Genomic DNA, 22,914 nt, shown 5'->3' on the forward strand with positions numbered 1-22,914 from the left:
GTCCTCTATTAGAACTGCGGGTGTCCCCTTCATAGATGGTAATAGTCACTTGAAATGTTTTAAACAATTATGTATTCAAAATAAATGGTCTTTCATTCTGTGGATGTTAGTTATCATAGAAATGGATTCTGTTCCCACAAAACAATTTGGAAACGTGGGCTGGGTGGCGTGGCTCACACCTGTAATCCAAGCACTTTGGGAAGCCAAAAATAAATACCAAATATACAAAAACTAGCCAGGTGTGGTGGTGCATGCTGGTTGTCGCAGCTTCTCAGGAGGCTGAGGAGGGAGAATCACTTGAACCCAGGAGGCAGAGGTTGCAGTAAGCCGAGATTACACCCCGCACTCCAGCCTGGGTGACAGAGGGAGATCTGTCTCCAAAACCAAAAAAAACAGAAACAAAAACAAAACAGAAAACCAATGTGGAAACTCAGATTGGGAGCTCAGTCTTGTTAAATAACTGATGGCATCATTCAATTCTCTAGGGATGAAGAATTGGGAAATTTTTCTTTTTCCTCTTCTCTAAAAAAACAAAAAGGAAAAACAAACAAAACAAAAGCAAAAATCTAGCTGTTGACCTTGAAAATATCTTACTGTTTTACTTTTGGAGATAAATTTTATAGGTGCAAGAATGATTTCAAACCCACACTTTTCAACCTGGGAAAAATGTTCTAAATATGGGACAGGGATGGAAAATTCGGAAACTCCAGAGATCTATCTGAAGCTATTTATTTCCTTTGTTTCTTCTATGTAAAACTTTAGGGTGCAAGTTAAAAAGTAGGGCCAGGGGCTGAACCTGGCTACAGAAGTTCTGCACATTACCACTCTATTTTCTGACATCTCCTCTCTTCATGAAATTAAATTATCCTTCTGCGATCTGAAGACTCTAGAACCTGAGACTTCTGCTTAAATCCATCTCTTAAACCTAATATGATAATTATTATTTTTTTTTTAGACAGAATCTCGCTCTGTCACCCAGGGTGCAGTGCAGCTCGGCTCACTGCAACTTCCACCTCCTGGGTCCAAGCAATTGTCCTGCCTCAGCCTCCAAATTAGCTGGGATTACAGGTGTGCACCACCATGCCTGGCTCATTTTTGTATTTTTAGTAGAGATGAGGTTTCACCATGTTGGCCAGGCTGATCTTGAACTCCTGACCTCAAGTGATCCACCCACCTCAGCATCCCAAAATGCTGGGATTACAGGTGTGAGCCACCATGCCCAGCCTAACACGAAAATTATTTTAGGTAAAATAGTAGAGGATGTAATTGTGACCTATTATGAATACTATGCAGGTATTTAACACAATGCCTGGCATATAGTCATCACTCAATAAATCATAGCATATTAGCACTTGGTAATATCTTCCAGGCATTTGAGAAGTTCATCTTACCTTTTTCTAGTTCTCTGTAAAAATTCATTTTTCAGAGACAGGCCTTGCTCTGTCACCCAGGCTGGAGTACAGCAGCCTGACCATAGCTTATGTAACCTGGAACTCCCAAGCCCAAGCGATACTCCCACCTCAGCCTCTGTAGCAGCTAGGACTTCAGGTGCATGCTATCACGCCTAGCTTTTTTTTTTTTTTTTTTAATTGGTAGAGAGAGGATCTTACTATGTTGTCCACGCTGGTCTTAAACTCATTTATTCCAGTGATCTTCCCACTTCAGCTTCCCAAAGTGCTGGGACTACAAGTGTGAGCCACTGTACCCAGCATAGACTATGTTCCTGTCACTACTTTATTCTCTGTCATTAGAGAATGCCTACATTTCATTTTTTTAAAAACAAAATTTTCTGGCCAAGCGCGGTGGCTCTCGCCTGTAATCCCAGCACTTTAGGTTGGCGAGGCAGGCAGATCACGAGGTCAGGAGATCGAGACCATCGTGGCAAACACGGTGAAACCCCGTCTCTACTAACAATAGAAAAAATGAGCCGGGCGTGGTGGCGCGCGGCTGTAGTCCCAGCTACTAGGCAGGCTAAGGGAGGAGAATCGCTTGAACCCTGGAGGCAGAGGTTGCAGTGAGCCGAGATAGCGCCACTGCACTCCAGCCTGGGCGACAAAATGAGACTCCGTCTCAAACAACAACAACAACAACAACAACCAACCCCACAAGATTTTCTTTAAATTACCTTGTCCAAAATGAGCTGCCTTGTGCACAGCTTGAACACCTGGGTATCCCAAACTCCTACAGACGACCTGTCCAACACGCACTTCCCAGCGATCATCACAAATTGTACCCCACTGGCCGCTGTGCAGTATCTCCACTCTCCCCTCGTGAGGGCCGCTCCCACCGACCAGTCGAACTTTCTTAAATGGAGCTGTAAAGTAAAAAAAAAAAAAAAAAAAAAAAGACAAGCAAGGACTAATTATGTACATATTGCTTTATCGCACTTTCTTTTAAACACAAAAAAATGTTTAGCACATTTTCCACGTAAGTTCAACTATTGGAATAAATATTAAACTTTCTAGCACCACCTATTGGTAAAGAGTTTAACTGCAAATATTGCAGCTTTAACAGCTGTTAAGAGCAAAATCCAATCTGTCTTACATGTAAGTTATATATACGAGGACACGTCCAAGATTATATTCCAAAGAGTTTGAATTTTAACAAATATAAGTTTATTGTCATTTAGATTTTTCATACCATTGAAAAATTATAACTAAATGGTTCATTATTTTCTTGACATACAAACATACAAACTTATGAACATATAATGCAGAGATTTTCAATGGTATAGGAGGGCGAGGAGCAGATATTTCAGAATATCATAAACACAAAAATAGGTGATCAAACTTCATGTCTTTTACCAAGGGAAACAAGGGAACTATAGTGACAACATTCATTTAGAAATAGCAAAGACTTTCCTTGTTGTGAGTTTCCTAGATTCTGTAACAAAGTTTTTGTGTTTTTCTTTTTTAGAAAAAAATATTAATGAGACAAAAAAACAGACAATTTTGTTTATTTTTAGAAATGATTCAAATAGTAAACTACAAAGAAACTTTGTTTATAATTATAAAAGTAATTTTGTTCTGTAATGTCTAATCAAAATGATCATATGTACAATAAACTTTTATAAAATCTTGATCATGCTACAGAAAGATTTACATAAATATGAAATGGCTCTTTTCTATTTTTAAAAACCAATATATATGCACTTTGACCTAGTGACAGATTAAATAAAACAGTGCAACAAATATTATAAGAGCAATTCACTTGGCGTATGAAAAATCTCTCAACAGCCTGTATTATTCTGCTAAGTATTTGTTTAGAAAATTATTTGGCTAAAGAACAGAATGAAAGGCAGAGATGAAAAATTATTTTTAAAAATTTAGTTAATATCAAATAAAAATAATATTTTCTAATAATCATAAAATAAATGTAATTCTATGTAAACAAAAGATATCTTTTCAAATATAAGTTTGAGGAATGCTATATTATAAAAAAAGATGTAAATTTCATAACACGGAGTTTTCGGGGATGGCTTTTTGGAGCTCAATTAATTGAAGAAATATTCAGTAACTTCTTTTTCTCCAATTTGAATTCATTTTGTTAGAACAGTAATCTAATAACATTTAAAGTTACTAGATTACTGTTTCAACAAATGTTTTTAACTTATGCTTATTACTGTTTTAACAGGAATTTAATAACATTTAGATTACTGACAATTTCCTGTAATGAAATTGAGTGACTTGAGCCATGCAGAAACATAAAAGGTGGCATGTTACTATATATATAATTATAATTATTCTCTTGATTCTTCCAAAATATAATTCAGTGCTAAATACTGATTTAGTGTAAGCATGCCTGAGTGGATAAGTCCTTCTTCACTTAATAAGCATAAGTTAAAAACATTTTTAGAAATGAAAATCATTTGTTATTATAGTATTTCAACTTTCGTTTACTAGTAAAATTCCTGAGTGGCCCAATCATTTCCTGTAATTGCCTAAAGAAAATGAGAAAGAAAAATCTAAGAATGGATTATGAGAAGCCTTTACATATTAGAGTCATGTTTTATTAACTAGTGTGATATCCAAATGTTTATTTTTATACAAGTCGAATACATCCAAACATATGTATCATGCATGCATGCTATGAAAAATCAGGCATATTCAAACATTTGATTATATGAGCATTGTTGTCCTGCTGTCCAAACAAGTGTATGTAAGCATTCTCACTGCCCATTGTTCACCTCTTACTCCTTCCAAAATGTCATGAACGAGTCTTGCTTGTCCTGGAGCAGTGGTTCTCAAATAATAATATGCAGCAGAACAAGCTCCCAACAGCTAATGCTGTTGGTCCAGGGACCACGATTTGAGAACCACTAACCTAGATGATTGCAGTACATATTTAGAAGAGGAGACATATTATATCAGAAACAGATGGTGCTGCTGATACAATCCTTTGATCTCATTTATTGCAAAGAGAATGGCTGACTGTAAATTTCTGCCAAATTCCCTATGCTCAAGGGATCCTGAGGGGGAGTAGGTACCTCTATTCAAATTCTTTTTTTTTTTTTTTTTTTTTTTGAGACGGAGTCTTGCTATCTCCCAGGCTGGAGTGCAGTGACTGCGATCTCGGCTCACTGCAAGCTCTGCCTCCCGGGTTCAGGCCATTCTCCTGCCTCAGCCTCCCCAGTAGCTGGGACTACAGGCGCCCGCCACCACGCCCGGCTAATTTTTTGTATTTTTTAGTACAGATGGGGTTTCACCGTGTTAGCCTGGATGGTCTTGATCTCCTGACCTCGTGATCCACCCACCTCAGCCTCCCCAAAGTGCTGGGATTACAGGCGTGAGCTACGGAGCCCGTCCCTCTATTCAAATTCTTTAGGGCCAAATATGTTTGGGTATGCTGATTCGTATCTGTCACCTGAAATATTTTTCAGTTATAAATAAACTATTGACAGGTGTCCACACATTGTTGATCCTTGACCATTTCTGACGTAATACAGAGGAAAGGCGTCTGAATAGGTCAGTAGACTCATTTGAGAGTTGGCTTCACCTACTATTCAACTGCTCTGTTTTGGTGATGTAGAAAAGTTCATTTGGTCATCAACCTTGATCATAGCATTTTCTCTGTAAGACTGAAGGATCAAAACTTCTCTGAAATTAGCTAATTCATTGTCATAAAGATGTAAAGAATGTCCATCGTTTCTTTGGCATCAAGCTAATACATTTAGTCAGATAGGGCTTTTTTTTCCATTTGGGTATTTTTACCTTGTATATAAAGATTTCAGAAGACATGTATATATGTGTGTGTGTGCGTGTGTGTGTGTGTGTTTCTGGATAGCTGTTTCCTCTTAACTTTATTTGTGTAGACATTTTCTAGATTCAAATCAAATAAACACAGATAAGCATTGACTATGTGCCTAAACAATGATTCCGTGTATTATTATTTTTTAATTGGTGAAAAAACAGAAACAGAAACTAAAGTAATTTAAACCAAAACCAAAATAATAATGTATTTTAAGAACACTGGATGTTTCATAGAACCCAAGGATAAGATTATAGTTAGGTATCTGGAATAGCTGACCCAAGACCCGAATCTGCTTAGGAGTCTCCAACTTGTACTCAAGCTTCTTTCTGTAGGTTGCTTTATTATTCTTTTTTTGTTGCAAGCTAGATATCTTTGCTCTCCTGTTCACGTGATAGAACACGTCTGTTAACAGCTCTTAAGTTTATATTTTATAGTTTCTTTCTCGATGACAGTTACTGTCTCTTTCTCAGTGACAGACTGACAGTTCTAACACTCACCTAACTTGATATTTTACAGCCTATTTCTTCGTGATAGATTCTAAAATATCCAGTGAAGTTCTCCTATGGCCTAGTTTGGGCCAAATGCCCATCTGTGGACTGGACAAACACGCAGAGTCGTTTGCATGAACATGGCATTCCCAGAACGAGAATGGGGAGGCATTTCCTTGTTGAAAGACTTTTGAGCAGACAAAAAACCTTAAGTCCATTCCATAAAAGATATTTTAATGATCTTGGTGCATTTATGCAAATATTTGCTGTTTCTTTACAGAAGAAGTTTGGGAATCCCTGGCAGAATTACAAACATAGTAGACTAGAATGATAGAGGATTTCATGGGAATATTCTTGCCGAGTGACTTGTGGAATAAATAAGGTCATGATTAATCTCTGCTTACCTTTCCAACCTAACCGTTGAGAAATTCTCCCCACCCGCATTGCTTTGTCTTTTTACTTTATATATAACTACTCACATTTTCCAAATAAGTCTCATTCTCCTATATTTCTGGGGCTTTGGTTCCTGTCTGGAATGTTCCTTCTTCCCTTCCCACTTCCCCTTTCATTTCTACACTCTCAGTCTCCAAATTTGGATTGGTTATTCCACAGCACTATTACAGATGCTATACCAAACCACAGTAAACTTGTTTGTTTTCCCCAGTAGACTGAAAGAAACCCCTTACAGTCATCTTTTCAGCATCTGACAAAATGCAAGTTGTCACTTAGTAGTCACTTGATGAAGAGTTATGGCATGAATGAGTAAATGAATGAATGGTAAGCTTCTCTTGATACACGAACTGCATTACCCAGTGAGATTAAATTGGCAAACGCTTAAAATATCAAATCATAGAAGAAACTGAATTTAATATTTCATAAGTCTTTAGAGGGAATAGAATATAGTTTCTATGAGTAGAAACAGAAAAATCATGAAGGAAAGATTGATTTAACTGGCATAAACATAAGTGTTTTTATGGAAAAAAACCCATTATGGCTGGCTACCGAGAGCCTCTCCAAATACGAGGGTTTGGTGGGAGGCTCTGATTAGAGAAGCCTGAGACATTAGAAAATCCGATTTTGTCAGCTCAGTGAGCAGACCTATCTCTTAGATGCAGACTAATGTTAAGCAGAATCTTGGGACTAAATGTCAATTCAATTTACAATGAGAAATGTAATTGCCTTAAAAACTGGAATATTTGAATCTGCTTGACAAGGCCATTTTCTCCCCTTGGGCAATCTGCATAGGAAGGCAAATCACAGTGAGTGAACTCTTAGTTTAATTAATTTATTAATTTACAATGAGACTTAGCAGTGAGATTTTGCTTCTGGGACAGGCCAATGATCTTTGGTTAACACATTTTTCTTTATATATGTTAATACATTCAGTCAGGTTAAATGATTTGACATATCTCTGCTGATTCACTGAATGTTCATTCTATAATTTAACTTTTTAAAGGCAATCTCACTATTCTTATGTCCCAGCTCTTTACATCTCTATGACAATGAGTTAGCTAGTTTCAGAGAAGTTTTAATCCTTTCTTTAGGAAAGAACTGGGACATAAGCATAGTACATACATATGTAGTAAATGCACAAAAACATGAACGGAAGGAAACAAACTCCAGGATAAAGGTTTACCCTGGAAAGGAAGACAGGTAGACATACTAGGACTTCAACTCTGTTCATAACATTGTATTTCTTTTAAAAATTTTTAAAAGTTTTTCTTTAGAGACAAGGTGTCCCTGTGTCTCCCAGATTGAAGTGCTGTGGTGCAATCATAGCTCACTGCAGCCTCAAACTCCTGGGCTCAAGTGATCCTCCTGCCTTGGCCTCCCAAGGTGATGCGATTACAGGTATTAGCCACTGCACCCAGCCAAAATTATATTTCTTGAAAAACAAATACTTGTAGTCAAGATGGTAAATGTGAACATTTCAAAGGTCCAAGTGGTACACATGACTATGTATTAGCTATTTATTATAAATATTATTTCTTTTCTTTATTTTTGAAATATATTTTAAAGAAGGAAAGAACACATTCACAGCAATGTTGACAGAGCCACACCTGAACCATGAACAAATTATTTAAAGTGTCCCATATACGAGTCCACCCTTAAAAGTTAGAGAAAAGATACTACGAATCTATTCATCGATGTTAGAAAGACAACATTTAAACTTGAAAAGTCAGGGAACATGTAAGGTCTTCTTTGCATGTGTCAATTACCATTACTCAGTGGAAAGAAATAACTGAAGTGAGAAATGACTTTTGAGGAGCATAACAGTTATTATCCTATTGTTTACTCACAGTCATGATTTCTTTTTTTGTATCATTTATTGGAATTAGGATTTAGGGTTAAATTTATTACAACGGTAGTTATGATATTTGAGATGCAAACATAATACAGAAATTAAAAAAAAATCTGGTTGCAGTTTGACCTGAAAGTTCTCACAACATGGCAAAATTCCTTTAAGAAGATAACGGATTCTTTATTTAAGATAATCACCTTAATGAGATACTTAGCAATGAAATGTGCAACCCAAATATCCGATACCTGAAGAAACTGAGTTAAATTTCTCTAGAAAAATAACATAACAGATTGTGTTACTCCTAAAGCCAGGGAGACAAGTATTTTGGAAATCCTGGGACAGAGTCGTGAGGAGATATTTTTGTAATTTTTGAAGAGACAGGATTTCACCATGTAGCCTAGGCTGGTCTCCAACTCCTGAGCTCAAGTGATTTGCTTACTTTGGCCTCCCAAAGTCCTGGGATTACAGACATGAGCCATTGCACCTGGCCATAGGTGTAATTTTGCACAGTTTACTTAACGGTTCTAAATCCTCATGGGGAGAACACCAGAGTGATAGATTCCTTGTAAGGATTAAGTAAAGGAGGTATACAAAGTGCTTTTCAGAGTGTCTGGTACAGAGGGTTCATTCTACACATTATAGGTATTATTGATACTATTATTTCTTAAAAATTCAAATTTCTGGCCTAATGATGGGGAATAGGTGATGGGAGAACAAAAGTATCATATATTAAATAACAGTTTCTCAACTACTTTGTGCTTCAGAATCCCAAGGAGAACTTTTGGAAATCACATGTATCAAGCCCACAGCACAAACTCCCTGAAATCAGAATATCTGTATGTCATGTCCAGGCATCTTTATATGATGAAAGTCTCAAGAGTCATTCTGATGTTCACCATATCCTGAGCCCAACTTCTAGAACAATACTAGAATACATATGATCACTTAGAGAGTTACAAATCATTCGCATTATGGAAGAATTAAACTAATACATTGCCACCCAATAAGCAATCAGCAAGACTATTTCTAAACATGATTGAACAAGATAGTGAGTTTGATCCACTTTTTAGTGCCCTGGACCCTGCATTCTGAGATTCTTAAAGGAAATCTTGTCTTATCCACCATTTGGTAATTATCTCTTCGGGTTAGGCAATAAGTATATCTTATCTTTACACACAATAGCTTGTCAAGGGGAAAGCTCAGGATCAAAAGTAGAGACAGCAAGAGTTATTTTGAAGGAAAAAACGTGGCATTCTTTCTTAGCCATGGCTAGATGTTAAGATAATGCCACACAAGAGATGACTTCACAATGAATATAACATATCTAAAGAGAAAGAGAGTGAGACTGAGCCCAAATGATTTACTCTGAACACCTGGATCCTGCTATGCCTGAAGCCATCTGTTGGAATTGAAATTCTTAATTATGTAAACCAATAGACTCTATTTTGTGATTAAAGATGTTTCTGTTACTTTCCACTTAACAGGTCTTACAAATACCTCAATGGTGATTATTTGTCATATTAGAAGTGATTGCTCAGGTCATCCTGTTTGTCATTAATCCCATCACCATTGGTTATTGTCTATTTAAAATGCATTATTCTGGTAATTTTTATTATCTCATGAGACAATGTAAAAGAACATCACTGAAATGTAAATACACAATAATGGCAATAAAAAAAGTGAAATTGTTCTCATAACTATAAAAACACCAGAATGCATCAAATGTGTTTATGGTGCGATTTAGGCCCTCTTTAAGAACAAAGTTACAGAAAGATAGACAAAGAAAACTGAATTCATTCTGAAACAGTTCCAGCCATGTGCTGCAGAGCTCCTGCCCACAGACACAGGATCAATTCTTGATGCCTTCCTATTATGTACTGAATTGTGTCGCTCCAATATTCGTATGCTGAAGTCCTAAACCCCAACGTGACTGTATTTAAAGACAGAGCCTGTATGGAGGTAATTCAGGTTCAATTAGGTCATAAGGGCAGAATCCTAACTTGATAGGACAGGTGCCCTATAGGAACAGATAGAGACACCAGGAGCTCAGTGCTCACACAGAAACTGCCTCATGAAGTCACAATAAGAAGGTGGCTGTCTGCAAGCCAAAGAGAAGCCTCAGGAGAAACCAATCCTGCCCCCAGCTTGATCATGGGCTTTTAATGTCAAGAACTCTGAGGAAATAAATATCTATAATTTAAGCTATGTTATCTGTGGTATTCTGTTATGACAACCCAAGCAGACTAATATGTTTTCTTTTTTCACTTACGTTGTGTGTTTTCACTTGCAAAGGAGAAATAGCATACTTCAGTGCATATAAACTTAAAAATACAAGCTTCTTCTTTAATTTATAGGTGGAGTTATGCTGCCATACTTGCTATGTTGTGATTTGAACACACTGAAAATCGCTTTTCTGAAAATAATCACTTTGTCCCTAAAACACCTACTTTAAAGGCTGATTTTTATTTAAAAATGACTTAAGTACTTACAAAGGACCTATTAGATGTTTTAATACATTAATAATAATAATATGTTTGTTAGCTTACACTCTGATAAAGTACATGTCCTTTTGGTGCAGAAATAGTATTTCTAGGTGCAGGTAATGTATTGAGTAACAGGATTAAGTGAGAATGCAACAGGAAAGAGTTTGAGGTGGAAGATGTTTTATAATAAAATGTAATCATTTTATAGGGGAAAATAAGTTTTGTTGTAAATCATATGAAGTTTTTATGAAAATATTGTACACAGAAACTGAATATTTGTATGCAGTTAAAGAGGTTTACTTGTCTTTTGAGCTTTCTAGGAAATAAAAATTCAGAATTATATAAAACATCATTATGAAATGGGTCATTTTGCTAAATAATTCACATTAGAATTCCTTTATATAGGTCCCTACAATACCTGAGGGTCCAATATTTTACTTTGGCATGGATTAAGCAGGATGTGAGTAAGAAGTAGAAAATGAAAATAACTACAGCATCCAGGAAAGGATTAAGAGTCTGTAGGCTAAGCCGTAATGGGGGAATTTCTTGAAGACTCCATGTGAAACAAGCCAACTGTGTCGTTCTAGCAAATCTGGTCTTAAGATTCACCTCAGGTAAGTTACATATGTATACTTACCTGAGGTGAATCTTAAGACCAGATTTGCTAGAACGACACAGTGCGCACATGTACCATAAAACCTAAAGTATAATAATAATAATAATAATAATAATAAAAGAAAAAAAAAAAAAAAAAGATTCACCTCAGGTTGGGTGCCGCGGCTTATATCTGTAACCCCAGCACTTTGGGAAGTCAAGGCAGGCAGATAATTTGAGTTTGGCAGTTAGAGACCAGCCTGGGCAAGACAGCAAAACCCCGTTCCCCACAAAAAATTTTAAAAAATAGCTGAGTGTGGTGACCTGTGCCTGTAGTTCCAGCTACCTGGGAGGCTGAGGTGGGAGGATCACTTGAGCCCAGGAGGCAGAGATTGCAGTGACCCAAGATCATGCCACTGCACTCCATCATGGGTCACAGAGAGAGACTATCCCCCCAACACCCCCCTAAAAAAGATTTACATCTTAAGGGCAGCACATTTCCAGAGACGATCGGCTGAGGGGGGGCAAATAATAGGCTGTGAGCCTATACAGGGAAAGTGCTTGAATTTGAGCAAAATAAATAATCTTGTGTGAGTATCAGGCTAAATTTCTTACTGCAGAATAGGAAGCCTGGAGTTGTTCCTTCAAAGGGCAGGAAAGGTACTTGCTACTCAGGCTATGGAGGAAAGGGAAGTGGTGTGTTGGGCCTCTGCTTCGTCTGCATTCCTGCACATAATTGCGTGAATTTCCACTTTTGCTGCTGTGAAAAACGGGGCTGATGTTTTTCCTTCTAATTGGTTCTGGTGAGAGTGAGGCTGTGAGAGTCAGCTGGGATAGGGACTAAGCAGGACAAGTGCTAACTGCTGGATCCACAATCGATTTAAATCTCTATTTCAAACGACAAAACATACAGGTATATCCTGTTTTATTGGTCTTCACTTTATTGCACTTCACAGATCCTGCATGTTTTACAAATTGAAAGTTTGTGGTAATTCTGTGTCCTGAAAGTCCGTCAGTGTCATTTTTCCAATAGCATGTGCTCGCTTTGTGTCTTTGTGTCACATTTTGCAAATTCTCACAGTATTTCAAACTTTTCCTTTGTTACAAATGCTTTCTTCTGCCCCCACTTAGATGATCACTGTATTTTATCTTTAAGTATATTAACATTGTGACAAATCGATTTATTTCATTTTTTTAAACTTTTATATTAGGTTCAGGCATACCTGTGAAGGTTGATTATATAGGTAAATTGCATGTCGTGGCAATTTGGTGGACACAGATTATTTTGTCATCCAGGTAATAAGCATAGCAGCTGATAGCTTTTCGATCCTCACCCTCCTCCCACCTTCCACCCTCGAGTAGAACCCATTGTCTGTTGTTCCCTTTTTTGTGTCCGTATCTACTCAAAGTTTAGTTCCCACTTACAAGTGAGAACATGAGAACTTACTGTGTGTGTTTGCTAAGGATAATGGCCTCCAGCTCCAACCATATTCCTTCAAAGAACATGACTCATTCTTTTGTATGGCTGCATGGTCTTCCACGGTGTATATGTACCACATTTTCTTTATCCAGCCTACCAATGATGGGCATTTAGGTTGATTCCATGTCTTTGCTATCGTGAATAGTGCTGTGATGAACATATGTGAGTATGTGTTTTTATGGTAGAACGATTTGTATTCTTCGGGTATATACTCAGTAATGGGATTGCTGGGTCAAATAGTAATTCTGTTTTAAGTTCTTTGAAAAACCACCAAAGTACTTTTCACAATGACCGAACTAATTTACATTTCCATAAGCAGACGATAAGCATTCTCTTTTCTCCACAAACTCGTCACCACAGCATCTGTAATTTTTTGACTTTTTAATAAACAGCCATTCTGACAGGTGTGAGGTGGTATCTCATTGCGCTTTTGGTTTGCATTTCTCTAACGATTAGTGATGTTGAATATTTTTGCATATGCTTGTTGGCCACGTGTATGTCTTCCTTTGAAAATTGTCTGTTCATGTCCTTTGCTCATTTTTTGTAGGGTTTATTTTTTGCTTGTTAAGTTCCTTACAGAGTCTGGATATTAGACATTTTTTGATACATAGTTTGCAAATATTTTCTCCCATTCTATGTATCTGTTTACTCTGTTATTAGTTTTTTTTTTGTTTTTTTTTTTTGTGGTGCAGAAGCTCTCTAATTAGGACCCATTTGTCAATTTTTATTTTTGATGCAATTGCTTTTGGCATCTTCATCGTGAAACCTTTACCAGGTCCTATGTTCAGAATGGTATTTCATAGGTTATCTTTCAGAGTTTTTATAGTTTTAGGCTTTACTTTTAAGTCTTTAAGCCATCTTGAGTTGATTTTTGTATATGGTGTAAGGAAAGAGTTCACTTTCAATCTTCTGCATATGGCTAATCAGTTATCCCAGCACCATTTATTGAAAAGGGAGTGCTTTTCCTATTGCTTGTTTTTATCGGCTTTGTCAAAGATCAGATAGTCGTAGATGGTTGGCAACGTTTCTGGGTTCTCTATTCTGTTCCATTGGTGTATGTGTCTGTTTTTGTACTAGTACCATGCTGTTTTTGTTCTGTACCCCTGTAGTATAGTTCGAAGTCAGGTACCATGATATCTCCAGTTTTGTTCTTTTTCTTAAAATTGGCTTGGCTCTTTGGGCTCTTGTTTGGTTCCGTATACACTTTAAAATAGATTTTTTTTTTTTCTAATTATGGAAGAATGTCATTGGTAGTTTGAGAAGAATAGCATTGAATGTATAAATTGCTTTGGGCGGTGTGGCCATTTTAATGATACTGATTCTTCCTATCCATGAGCTTGGAATATTTTTCTATTTGTTTGTGTCATCTAGGATTTCTTTGAGCAGTGGTTTATAGTTCTCCTTGTAGAAGTCCTTCACTCCCCTTTTTAGCTGTATTCCTAGGAATTTTATTCTTTTTGTGGCAATTGTGAATGGGATTGCATTCTTGATTTGGCTCTCAGCTTGACTGTTATTGGTGTACAGAAATGCTAGTGATTTTTGTACACTGATTTTGTATCCTGTAACTTTGTTGAAGTTGTTTATCAGCTGAAAGAGCTTTTGGGTCAAGACTATGGGGTTTTCTAGATATAGAATCATGTTGTCTGCAAACAGAGATGGTTTGACTTTTTCTCTTCCTATTTGGATGCCATATATTTCTTTTTTTGTTTGTTTTGTTTTTTTGAGACGGAGTCTCACTCTATCACCCAGGCTGGAGTGCAGTGGCATGATCTTGGCTCACTGCAACCCCTGCCTCCCAGGTTCAAGTGATTCTCCTGCCTCAGACCCCCGAGCAGCTGGGACTACAGGCACCCACCACCACACTGGCTGATTTTTGTATTTTTAGTAGAGACGGGGTTTTGCCATTTGGCCAGGCTGGTCTGGAACTCCTCACCTCAGGTGATCTCCCCACTGCAGCCTCCCAAAGTAGATGCCCTATATTTCCTTATCTTGCCTGATTGCTCTGGCCAGGACTTCCAATATCATGCTGAACAGGAGTAGTGGAGAGGACATCATTATCTTGTGTTGGTTTTCAAGGGGAATGTTTCCAGTTTTTGACCATTTAATATGATGTCGCCTGTGGGTTTTTCATAGATGGCTCTTATTATTTTGAGATATGTTCCTTCGACACCTACTGTATTGAGAGTTTTTAACATGAAGAGGTGTTGAATTTTATCAGAAGCGTTTGCAGTATCTATGGAGATCATCGTGTAGTTTTTGTGAGGTGAATCACATTTATTGATTTGCAGACTTTTCCATTATTAGTAAAATATGGGGAGATTAAAACAAAGTTTGTGGAAAAATGCAATTAAAAGGTAAAAATCACAAAATATAAACTTTATTTCTCAACATAAGCTCCACCAAGTTCAAGACACTTTTATAGGTGATGATACTAGCCATTTAGTCCATCCCTAAAAACCTGAGGATCTTAAGAATTTAACTACATCAATGTTGTAGTCTTCTCATTATTAAAAGAAGAAAAATTGGTGTCCTTTAAAAATATTTTGAGAGTGGGAAGCAAAAAGAAGTCAGAAGGAGCCAAATGAAGATTGTAAGATAGATGCGCAATGATTTCCCATTGAAACTCTCCCAAAAATTGTCCTAGTTTGATGAGAGAAATGAGCAAGAGCATTGTCATGATGGAGACTCCCTGGAGAAGCTTTCCTGGGAGTTTACTGTTAAAACTTTGGATAACTTTCTCAAAATACTCTCATAGTAAGCCTCGGTTATCATTCTTTGGCCCTCCAGGAAGTCAACAAGAAAAATCACTTGCACATCCTCAAAAACTGTTGTGAGAACCTTTGTTCTTGACTGCTCTGCTTTTGCTTTGACTGTAACACTTCTACATCTTGGTAGCCATTGCTTTGATTATGCATTGTCTTCAGTATTATACTGGTAAATCCATGTTTTATCTTCTCCTATAATTCTTCAAATAAATGCCTCAGGATCTTGACCCCACTTATTTAAGATTTCCATTGAAAGGTCTGCTCTTGTCTGCAGCTGATCTGGACAGAATAGTTTTGGCACCCGTCTAGAAAAAACTTTACTCAACCTTAATTTCTAAGTCACAGTTGTGAAAGCCAAACCAGCTGAGATGTCTGTGGTGTTGGCTGTTGTTCTGCTGTCTCAGTTATTTTCAATTAAGGCACAAACAAGATGAATTTTTTTCCTCACAAATTGATGTGGATAGTCAGCTGCTGCAGGCTTCATCTTCAACATTTTCTTATCCCTTTGTAAAATTGAGTTCTGTTTTTGTAAACTGCTGATTCCTTTGGGACATTGTGCCTATAAACTTCTCATAAAGTATCAGTGATTTCACCATTCTTCCAAACAAGTTTCATCATCAACTTTATGTGTGTTCTTGGTTCCATTTTAGCAATATTTATGTGGCTCTGATAGGGGCTCTTTTTAAATAGATACCTTATTTTTCTTAGTGCATCAAATTAGATTCTATTCAGACATGTTATAATAAGCTAGCTTGTTTTATGCAGAATTTTTGAAATCCATGTATAGTGTTTTCATAATACATATTTTCCATGATTTTTTGAAGACCCCTTGCATTTGTTATGGCAATCAGTGACCTTTGAGATTACCATTGTGATTAGTTTGGGGAACCACAAACCATGCCCATAAAAGATGGCAAACTGAGTCGATATATGTTGTGTGTATTCTGACTGCTCCACCAACTGGCTGTTCCCCCTTCTGTCTCTCTTTCTCTCCTCAGGCATCCCTATTCCCTGAGACACAACAATATTGAAATTAGACAAATTAGTAACCTTAACAACGACCTCTAAGTGTTCCAGTGAAAGGAAGAGTGGCACATCTCTCATTTAAATCAAAAGCTACACATGATAAACCTTAGTGAGAAAGGCATGTTGAAAGTCAAGATAGGCTGAAAGTATGAAAGTTATCTAAATTGTAAATGTGAGAAAAAGTTCTTGAAAGCAATTAAAAGTGCCACTCCAGTGAACACAAAAATAATAAGAGAACAAACCACCTTATTGCCGATATAAAGTTTTAGTTAGTGGCCTTCATATATGATCAAAACAACCATGACATTCACTTAAGACAAATCCAAGTCCAGAGCAAGGCTCTACCTCTGTTCAATTCTGTGGAGGCTGAGAAAGGTGAGGAAACTGCAGGAGAAAAGTTGGAAGCTAGCAGAGGTTGGTTCATAAGGTTTAAGGAAAGAAGCCATCTCCATAACATAAAAGTACAAGGTGAATTAGCAAGTGTGGATATAGAAGCTTCAGATAATTGTCCAGAGGATCTAGTTAGGATAACTGATGAAACTGACTACACTAAATAACGGGTTTTCAATGTAGATGAAACAGCTTCTGTTGAATAAGATGCCATCTATAACTTTCACACTTAGAGAGGAGTAGTTCATGCTTGACTTCAAAGCTTTGAAGTATAGGCTAATTCCCTTGTTAGGGGCTAATGCATCCGGTGACTTTAAGTTGAAGGAAATGCTCATTTGCTATTCTGAAAATTCTAGGGCCCTTAAGAGTTATGCTAAATGTCCTCTCCCTGTGCTCTAGAAATAGGACAACGAGGCCTGGGTAACAGCACGTCTGTTGACAGCATGGTTTACTAAATATTTTAATCTCACTGTTGAGATTTATTGCTCAGAAAAAAAATCCTTTTGAAATATTACTGCTCATTAACAGTGCACCTGGTCACCCAAGAACCCTGATGGAGATGGACAGAAAGACTGGTGGTGTTTTCATGCCTGCTAACACAATATCCATTGTGTAGCCCACGGATCAAGGATTAACTTTTACTTTCAAGTCTTATTATTTAAGAAACACATCTTGTAAGGCTATAACTGCCAAAGAGAGTGATTCCTCTGATGTGTCTGAGCAAAGTAAGTTGAAAACTTTTTGGAAAGGTTTCACAATCCTATATGGCGTTAAAAGAATTTATAATTCATGGGAGAAGGTCAAAGTATTGAGGTTAACTGGAATTTGGAAGAAGTTGATTCCAACCCTCATGAATGACTGTGAGGGGTTCAAGACTTTAATGGAGAAAGTCACTACAGATGTGGTATAAATAATAAGAGAAGTAGAGAACTAGAATTAGAAGTGGAGCCTAAGGATGTGGCTGAATTGCTGCAATCGATAAAACTTGAACGGATTAGGGGTTGCTTCTTACGGATGAGCAAAGAAAGTGGTTTATTGAGATAAAACCTACCCCTGAAGGGAAGATGCTGTGAACATTGTTGAGATGACAACAAAGGATTTAGAATATTATATAAATTTAGTTGACAAAGCAGCAGCAGAGTATGAGAGGACTGATTTTAATTTTGAAAGAAGTTCTAAAGTGGGTAAATGCTATCAAATAGCATCCATTGCATGCAGCAGAGAAATCTCTCATGAGGAGAAGACTCAATCAACGTGGCATATTTCATTGTTGTCTTAAGAAATTGCCACACCCACCCCAATCTTCAGCAACCATCACGCTGATTAGTAAGCAGCCATCAACACTGAGGCAAGACCCTCCACCAGAAAAAGATAACAACTTCCGGAAGGTTCAAACGATTGTTAGCATTTTTTAGCAATAAAAAGTATTTTAAAAATTAAAGAATGTACATTATTTTAAAGACATAATGCTATGCCACACTTAAAAGACTCCAGTGTAGTGTAAATATAACTATTATATGCACTGGGAAACCAAAAAATTTGTCTCGCATGTTTCATTGTGATAATTGCTTTTTTTTTTGCCTTGGTCTGGAACTAAAACCACAATATGTCCACAGTATGCCTGTATTAGCTATACACTCTATTAAGAAACACATCTATTGTGTAAATGGAATGCTGCATTGTTTTGAGAAGGAGTATTGCTCTGTCTCCAGGCTGGAGTGCAATGGCATGATCTCGGGTCACTGCAACCTCTGCCTCCTGGGTTCAAGCGATTCTCCTGCCTCAACCTCTCAAGTATTTGGGACTACAGGCATGCACAACCACACCCAGCTAAATTTTGTATTTTTAGTACAGACAGGGTTTCACCATGTTGGCCAGGATGGTCTCAATCTCTTGACCTTGTGATCCGCCCACCTTGGCCTCCCAAAGTGCTGGGATTACAGGTGTGAGCCACCGATAATTTGTGAACCCACAGAAAGCTCTAAACACCATGTAACTGTCAAGGATGAGCAGCATTTACCTAAGTTACCTGGAACCATCCCTACTCAGGTACACTCAGTTCTGCTAACTCATAACTAGTGCTACTAAGAAAGTACATTATGGAGTTAAAAAAAAAAAGACACAATAAAAAAAGACAGACATTGTAGCAGCCAAATAGTAGTGAAAAATGTTAAGGCTGAGCCCGTTAGCAAAATAAAGATAGAATATTAACAGGTAGTTCTTCCCCAGGCACACATAAGTAGCTCTCATTAGTGATAATGGAAGCTTTGTGAGCATTCCAGGAAGACTATGTTTCTGAGTAATATCCTTAGGAGGGAGACTAGAGGCAATAGCTCGAGTAGTTATGAAGGTGGAAACATAAACAAATAAAGAATAACTGAGAATGCTTATTTGGAATTTGATCTGCTGTAAGAATTTTTCTCTTTAGCTCTTCAAACTACTAGGCCCATTCTAGAAAACCAAACTGCTCATTACAAATTTCTTCCCTTTCTGCCTTTCTCTCTCTCTACCTATCTCTTTCTCTCTTTCCCTCTCTTTCTCTTTGCATACCCTCCAAATGACATATCTGTGATATTTATATATAAAAATACATAACACTAGTGTGGGAATATTGAATGGAGTCATAAGGACTTTGGAGATTTAAAGACCTGGCTTTGAGTTTCTGTTCTTCCACTTATTAGCAGTAAGCCTCAGTTTATAATTCTAGAAATTGGGATAATAGTCCTTCACCCAAATGCTCTTCTGAGGATTAATGTATAAAGCACCAAAAACCCTGTTGGGTTGGGTGTGGTGGCTCACACCTGTAATCCCAAGATTTTGGGAGGTTGAGGCAGAAGGATCTCTTGAGGTCAAGAGTTTGGACCAGCCTTGACAATATAGTGAGATCCCATCTTTTTTTTTTTTTTTTTTAAATAGCCAAGCATGGTGGTGTGTGCCTGAAGTCCTAGCTACTCAGGAGGCTGAGGTGGGAGGATCATTTAAGCCCAGGAGCTTAAACTGCAGTGAGCTATGGTCGTGTCACTGTAGTCCAGCCTGTGCAACAGAGCAAGACTCTGTCTCTTAAAAAAAGATAAAGAAAAGGAAAAAAAAAAAAAAAAAAGCCCGTCCTTGCCTCACGGGCTTTACTTTGATCAAAAATGCTTTGGAAAAAGACTAGTATTCATTTAAGATTGAGCTGAGTCCTCAGCGAAAATCAAATGAAAAACCAATGGATTTTTCCTATCATTGTCTGAGTTTTAGACAGGATACTCAAAATTCTCATCCTAGTTGTAGTCTCATTGCACATGAGCAAAGAATGATGAGAAATACTACCAAACCACATATTGGTAATTGAGATATTTAGGACAGAGCCTCACACAAGTGTTATATTGTATGGTAGGAATCATTTTGCTTGACTGAAACATCACTCTTCCAAGTTAAGGTGAGAACACAGCAGACAATTCACTATGACTAGCATCAGAGCTTAGTGCAGGCTTCTTTTCTCTTCATTACCCATTTTTAAAGCTGATAAAATTTGTGCCATTTGTACCAATAATTTGAACAGGGCATTCATTCAGCATCCATTTTTTGTCTAAAGAGAGAAGAGAAGCCTTTCTTCCCTAATTTGAAAAGTTTGGATTAGTTTTTCACACTGAAAAATCTATATTTAGTCTAGGATGTCAGACGACTTTTTAACTAAATCCCTGGAATTGTCTCCCAGCATCTCTGGGACCGAGGCCATCCTGTGGCTGATGTAGACCAAGGTCTGCTGAAGAAGGCTGCTCATACTCTACCTGACTTGCAGTGCAGAATGGGACAGGAGGTCTCATAAAATTAAACCAAGGAAAAAGAGATACGACTTATCTCTAGATATTTGTATAAACTGACTATTCAATGTTGCTAGCCTGCTAACAGTCAGGAGTATCTGAACAAGTGGCTAATTCTTCTCTCCCTTTTATTTCTGGAGATTTTAGTGTCACGTAGGCATAAAACCAGAGTACCATTGACAACTCTAACTTCTTTCAACCTTTCTTGGAATTTTCTCATCAGCAGTGTCTTGGGCCCATGCTTTGTCCTTCAGAGACTGGACTCTTGTTTTATTAGCCTGACATTTTGTTCTGACCTCTGTTGACAGCTTCTGGCCTCTGGCGTGCACTCTGTTTAGTAGCTTCTTTTATTTATAACTAATGCTCTTCTGCTCGACTCAGACAAACTCATTGATTTGCAATCTGGTCACACTTGCATTGCTCTATCTAATATAAAATCTTCTCTTTTTCTCTAGCATCTCTCTTTTTGCCATGACATGTATTCAGCTTCTTGCATTTTCATTTCACTTTCACTCCTATTCTGATTACAGATTAAAACTGTCTGCATTATACTAGCGGGGAAAAGCTATTCCAGTTCAGAGAGATCACTGCGAAGCATACCTTACATCTTTAAAGGACTTTATGATTTCACAGAGCATCTTCACACACACAATGTCTTACTTGATCCTCACAACAACCCTGTGAGGTAGGTGTTAACATGTTCATTATACAAGGGTGGAAATAAAAATGCTGAGATACACATAGGCATACTATCTAGAGTTCTACTAGAATCTTAATAGTATGAATCTTGGGTCTGTGTGTTAAAACGTAAAGGAAAGAAGAGTTGTGAAAATGTAGTCTGTTGATCAGTAGAGAGAAACCAAAAATATAACATGTAATCCCATAAGAGCTTTTTAGAACAAAATAATATTGGTATTCTTTTTCATGATCAAAATATTTTTGTTTGAAATGACCAGGTAATATACGAAAAGTTTTATTTTTGGCTTAAATGGGTTGGATAAATTGCCCAAGCTAGACTTCACTTCAAAACTTAAAAAAAAAAAAAAAAAATATATATATATATATATATACATATGCTATAATTTGGAAAATAAGAAGATGAGAAGGTAAACTAAGAATCAATTTTTAAAAAATATTCTAAGGAATTAAACATTTTTTATCTCCTCTGCATACCTATCCAGCCCTGTTCTTCCCCCAGTATAGCTTAGATGTATTGTAATTGCTTGTTCATTTGTCTACATCTCTCAGGGATAATTAGATCTGTAAAACCAGAGACAATTATCTCTTATTAGCTGTTATGTCCAGCTCATGGAGGTACACAATGGACATGTGAATTAATGAATTAATGATTGAATGAATGGATTTTCTTCTATGACATCCCTATCTCTGGTTGAGAATAATGTTTGAATATAAAGAACTCGCATATTATCAGTACACATGACAGTTCTCCTAGAACCCAATAAATTAAATTGTGTTCTAGACTCTAGGTGAATGAGTGTAGTCCAGCCTGTACAACAGAGCAAGACTCTGTCTCTTAAAACAAGAAAAAGAAAAAAAAAAAATAAAGCCCTTGACTCATTCTTTACTTTGATCAAAAATGCTTTGGAAAAAGACCAGTATTCATTTAAGATTGAGCTGATTCCTCAGTAAAAATCAAATGAAAAACAAATGGGTTTTTCCTATCATTGTATGAGTTTTAGACAGGATACTTAAGATTCACACCCTAGTTGTAGTCTCATTGCGCATGAGCAAAGCATGACGAGAAATACTACCAAACCACATATTGGTAATTGAGATATTTAGGACAGAGCCTCACACAAGTGTTATATTGTATGGTAGGAATCATTTTGCTTGACTGAAACATCATTCTTCCAAGTTAGGGTGAGAACACAGCAGTTCTCCTAGAACCCAATAAGTTAAATTGGGTTCAAGACTCTAGGTGAATGGGTGGCAGAGAACTGAGGACTGGTTGGAGCAGCCCTCCAGTCCATGCATGAGAGGTGTCCAGGCTGGGGGTGATAGGGGAAAGGGGTGATGGTGGAGTAACTGGAGTAAGAAGAGGTATGAGCATGGGAGCAGAGGCCCAAACAGCACCAGGGACCAGGAGAGGAGGCCACGTGGAAGTCAGCTACAACACGGGAACCAAAGTCATTTGGAGGAGTCACAAAAGGATCTTGGAAGTCAGTTGTGCAGATGACTTGTCCAGAGGTGAAGGGCCATTTAATGAGATGGTAGCAGAGGATGTCCCGCCCAACCCACCTGATCTTAAAAGGGCCCCGCCCTAATATGATCAGTGAGTTGTACTGGTCCTGACACATATATAAAAGAGG

General features: G+C 37.4%; 1 protein-coding gene across 4 annotated transcripts in view; it reads right to left on the bottom strand.

Annotated features, from left to right (window-relative positions):
* MSR1 (macrophage scavenger receptor 1) overlaps positions 1-22,914 on the bottom strand; it is an 86,500-nt gene that overhangs the window by 11,150 nt on the left and 52,436 nt on the right. For 3 of the 4 annotated variants that reach the window (XM_054499460.2, XM_054499458.2, XM_054499459.2), the window contains one exon: positions 2,126-2,314. In XM_054499460.2, the coding sequence (XP_054355435.1) occupies positions 2,126-2,314 (189 nt within the window). Of the gene's footprint in view, positions 1-2,125; positions 2,315-21,185; positions 22,894-22,914 lie in introns of those variants that run through there. The other variant, XM_054499461.2, reaches the window with a different exon arrangement.

This window comes from Pongo pygmaeus, chromosome 7 (genome assembly GCF_028885625.2).
Source record: "Pongo pygmaeus isolate AG05252 chromosome 7, NHGRI_mPonPyg2-v2.0_pri, whole genome shotgun sequence".
NCBI lineage: Eukaryota > Metazoa > Chordata > Mammalia > Primates > Hominidae > Pongo > Pongo pygmaeus.